Source organism: Ctenocephalides felis, unplaced genomic scaffold (genome assembly GCF_003426905.1).
Source record: "Ctenocephalides felis isolate EL2017-DRISC unplaced genomic scaffold, ASM342690v1 CF-g0.4_SCAFFOLD_01170, whole genome shotgun sequence".
Lineage (NCBI taxonomy): Eukaryota > Metazoa > Arthropoda > Insecta > Siphonaptera > Pulicidae > Ctenocephalides > Ctenocephalides felis.
Genome location: NW_020537324.1, coordinates 11246105 through 11250727, shown reverse-complemented (window position 1 = coordinate 11250727; position 4623 = coordinate 11246105). Strand labels below are relative to the sequence as shown.

The following is a 4623-nucleotide window of genomic DNA, read 5'->3' as shown; positions in this document are numbered from 1 at the left end:
AAACAGTTAATAACGTACACATTAAATATCATTTAAATTGGGCGTTTATTTAAAACATACTAATTGTCTTAGTTCAAAAATTTACTACAAAACAAAAATATAGAAAATATTGGTCAATTAAATCAAATGAATTTAAAAAAAATTTACTATGGTCATAATTTTATGTATATTTTAATGTATTTAAAATTCAGAAAATTATGAAATGCAATCGACCGTTTTTACTATTCATGAATTATATAAGTTGAGAAGTTTTCTGTGATACGGCCCTGGTAATATATATCAGAGGACAACTTGCACGTGACTTGAATTGTGTAATTGCATAGGTGCAACTTGGTAAAGTAATTTTTACTTCTTATTACTGACTCTACTGTGTTACTTAATTAGTGCAAATATAATTTAACTAAAAATGAAGACACGTTTCAGGTAGAATGCTGCAAGCACACGTTTGTTCTGAAATTTTTAATAATAATATTTTAACATATTTATTTGATATTTATTTATTCAATTGTATTTTACATTGGCTTCCTAACAAATTACCTGTTTTGGTGTCCAAATCTTCCTAAAGTATTTATAAAGTTTAATTTACTGATAGATTGTAATTATTGAATAGTATAACATTTTTACATATTTGATAAAATAATTTTGATATGCAATAAAAAGTTCTCACAAAGAATGATTGGCGAAGAAAATTTTATCATTTTTTGTGTTCATCTATAACATTTTACTTATCGTTAGTATTAAGCAAAAAGATATATACCACAAAGAAATTTATTTATTCTACCTTTAACATTAATATTATACACATAATGAATAGTTGAATGTGAATGTGTTAAATTTTACTATAAGTATATTTACTACAAATTTTGACATTTCACTCTAGTTTCAAAATGATCGTCCCTTACACTTATTTTATTTATAGAAAAGCACTTACACAGTTCAAACATTATTTTAACTGTTCAAATTTCAGCTTTGGTAATAATCATTAGCACCGAGTCTTTTTAACAATGTATTTCTTGGCATCCAATAAGGCGGAGGTGGATCTGATGCCACTGGCGTCAGTGGTGAAATCATAACATCTTTTCTTTCATCTTCATCAAGTTCACTTCCATTATCACTAACATATCTTGATGTCCCACCAGCAACTGTTCTTATAGGTGCTTCTGGTTTTGAACTTTTAATTCTTAAACCATCACATGTTTCCTTCATTTCTGTAAGCTGCCTTCTGAGGCATCTGTATTCATCTAAAAATCTTTCCAACTGTGCAGAATGATAGTCGTATCTTCCTCCAACTAACGCATGATCAGCCCTGGAATTTAGACTGTTTATATTTAATAAAGGAGTTGCGGATGCTGTTGTGGATCGAACAGGTGAACTCGGAAGACTAGGTGGATCGTGAGAACTAACTGGTGATGAAGACAAGTTGAGGAAACTACTGGAACGTTGATTTGTTGATGATAGTAATCGATTGTTCTGATTTGGAAAATTTCTATATTGATGATACGATGACGCACCGGATTCAGTCATGCTGCCACTATTATTGCTGCTGTATCTACTATCTTGAAGTAAAGGAGACTCACTATCCGACCCTCTGAAATTTAAAAACATTGAAATTTATTTATATTAACTTGAATTTGATATAAGTTACCTGTGGTATCTGGAATTCCACTTTTCGTTCCTCTCTTTCGTGGAAGCGTGCAAAACGCATTCTCCCTCTGCTTTCCTGGATCTCCTGTATTATCACCATATGCTCTTGTATCTAGCAAATCTGGGAAGTTTCTTTCATTATCACTACCATCACTATTGACTACTCGTTTCTGCATTTGATTATCAACAATGGAGCCAAGCGGCATATTTTGGTTTACACCAATGGCATGCTTGCGCATTCCACGTTGCGGTACTACAGGTTTATAGGGAGGATGATGAGTAGCGGGTAATATTGCATAGTTATTGTTCCCAGAATTTCCAGGAGTTGTAGGATTATTATTAACATTTCCGAAAATATTAAATTGACCTGAGGTTGAGCTTGGACCAGACTCTGGCGTCGAATCAACTCTATAAATGATAAAATAATATATTTTGTAAAGTACTCAATGCCAAAACTTACAATTATAAAAAATTACAAACCTTAATTCTGAAAGTCGAGGTATGTGTAAGTCCGTATCATCTGATCGTATTTCACTGCCAGTTTCAGATGTCCAGTTAGAACTATCCGTAGGACTTCTCACAACATTTTCTATGCTTGGACCTTGAACTGCGCTTGCTGCTTTCCAACACTTTTCCTCTTTGCCTATTGCAATTGTTGAAGGTGTAGGTGTTTCTACATCATCCTCATAACCAGGATCTTCATCTTCAGTATCTTGTGTTGGTACATGCAGATATTTTCCTCGCCGTTTCACTGGTTGAACCATTGCAACAGTTGGACAAGTACTAGTAGGCGATGCACTCATGCCATTAGTTACTGATGGTCTTGAAGCTTTGTGATTCATTTCTATTTTCTCATAGCTATCTTCACGTCTACTATTGTTTGTATTATTCCATCGTGGTGGACGACGTTTTTGTCTTCTGAAGAAGCAAACTGCTATCAAACATGACCCTGTCACAAATATTATGGCCAATATTAGTGTTGCCATAATCATTTTTCCTGTCAGAGGTGCATCCGGTGGTTTTCTAGAAACTGCTAAGGTCACGCTGGCTTCAGCGCGCCCAGCTTTATTTTCTGCGGCACAAGTGTAGATACCAGCATCTTGTGCATCAGCAGCTGTAATCGTTAAATCAATTTCATTGTCTTTTGCTCTAACAACATATGTTTTCTTTCCATGGATTGTTGTCAAGTTTGCGATCACACGATTGCGTAATGACCAACGCACACTAGGTTCTGGTACTCCACCAATTCTACATCGCATGGTAATATTTCTTCCTTCTACACCATGAGCTTTCGGATCTGGAGCCAAAATTTCTGGTGCACAAGCAAATTCATCCAACTCCAGTCTATCCCATGTTTTTCCTGACAGCCTTGCAGGAAACCTGCAAACTGGCGGTACATCACATGGAACGTTTTCATCAAGCATCCATTCCCGCAGAGGTCGTAGACTACATGTGCAATTCCATGGGTTAGAAGCTAATTCTATTCCGTGTAAGCCATGCAACATTGTGAGAGTAGATGACCTAACGTCCACCAAACGATTTCCATCGAGTTTTAGCCACTCTAATGTATCCTCTAATGCAGCAAAAGCTCGTGGTTCTAATGTACTTATCCTGCAATCCGATAATTCTAATCGCACAAGTTGCGGAACTTTAACAAATGCCTCATCGGATATGCGTTGAATAGGATTTCCGCTAAGTTTCAATTCTCGCAATTCTGGTGTCGATTCTAATGCATTTGATGGCACTGTACTTAGAAGATTATAACTTAGATCAAGTTCGACAAGATTTGACAATTTTCTGAATGAAAATCTGTCTAGGGATCTCAAACGGCATCTGACTAAAAATATTTTTTGAAGATTCAAAAGTCCTGCGTTGCTGAAGGCTTCGCGTGTGATAGTTCCAAGATCATTGGCGGTCAAATCCAAAACCTGAACGTAATAGAAATAGTATAAAATAAAATTTATTCTATTAAACTTTCTTTTGTCATATATTTATAACTACCACGTACCTGTGTTCCTGCATCTAGTTTAGCTGGTATAGCTGATAAGTTAGCACCTTGGCAAAGAACAGTTTCTTTACCGTTTTTCCATTTACAGTCGCATAACCGCGGACAATCAGATAAACAAAAAGTAATTATTGCAAAAATATTGAATATAAAAATTATAACATAATTTCTTGATAAGAGTTTCGACATTGCGGTATTAAATAGAATTTAGAGCTTTAAAATTTGATCAACTTTTTTTATATGTTAACAAATTTTGAAGGTTTTTTTAACGATACACCGGCAGGATCGTCTTCGTCTCCAGGAGTAACTTCATCCATTGTATCTGCTGAATGTCGAAGTCGTCTCATACCATTATCTGAAAGAGAAAAAATAAAATTATTAGTAGTATAATAAACTAAACACTAGTATAAAAAAGCAAGTTGTATGTTATAGCAACCCTATTCTTGTGCATAATTCTTCTCTATAAACATAGCTTTTGGGAGAATATCTAACACATCTCTTAATAGACTCAAAATAACGCTGATAGTTTCCACTTAGTTCTGGCAAATTATACTTTCGCCCGCGATGCATTTTCCCGACATGCTTAAACAATCTCAAATAGGGTGGTTTATGGTAACGCTTTGCGAGTAACGCCTTTAGTGAGTTTCTACATTTTCCATTTTCCGTTTGACTTGAATAAGAGACGTTAAGGAATCATACAACAAATGTTGAAGGGTTACGATCGTCTCGGTGTTGAAGGTTTCGTGCTTCGAATGACAATCGGCGAGGAAATTAATACGAGCGCCGCGCCCCTGCGTTTTATGCACACCTTCACCTGAAATTTAGGTTTATCTTACACTAGGGCTGTGAAAAAACCACGCATTTTGAAAAAATTATTTTATTAGGTGAAAGTAATTACTTTTCTCAGTCATTATTTTATACATAATAACTTGTATAAATATTTTACATATAATCTTGTTACCGGCGTTTTACAG

The 4623-nt window shown here is 34.9% G+C and overlaps 1 protein-coding gene across 1 annotated transcript; it reads right to left on the bottom strand.

The window, feature by feature from the left end:
- Positions 1-963: 963 nt before the first annotated feature.
- On the bottom strand, positions 964-4230 carry LOC113366793. The gene is made up of 6 exons (XM_026608447.1): positions 4203-4230; positions 3927-4004; positions 3653-3765; positions 2125-3572; positions 1646-2052; positions 964-1586 (listed from the first exon to the last, which is right to left on the bottom strand). The coding sequence occupies exons 1-6, from the start codon at positions 4228-4230 to the stop codon at positions 964-966; spliced, it is 2697 nt and encodes an 898-aa protein (XP_026464232.1).
- Between the last annotated feature and the right edge of the window lie 393 nt (positions 4231-4623).

Bases quoted from the DNA above. Each gene is read 5' to 3' on its own strand.
- LOC113366793 (XM_026608447.1), bottom strand. From the start codon at position 4,230: ATGTCGGGAAAATGCATCGCGGGCGAAA. The intron at 2,053-2,124 runs GTTTGTAATTTT...TATCATTTATAG, and splicing joins CCTCGACTTTCAGAATTAAG to AGTTGATTCGACGCCAGAGT. The intron at 1,587-1,645 runs GTAACTTATATC...TAAATTTCAGAG, and splicing joins TGGAATTCCAGATACCACAG to GGTCGGATAGTGAGTCTCCT.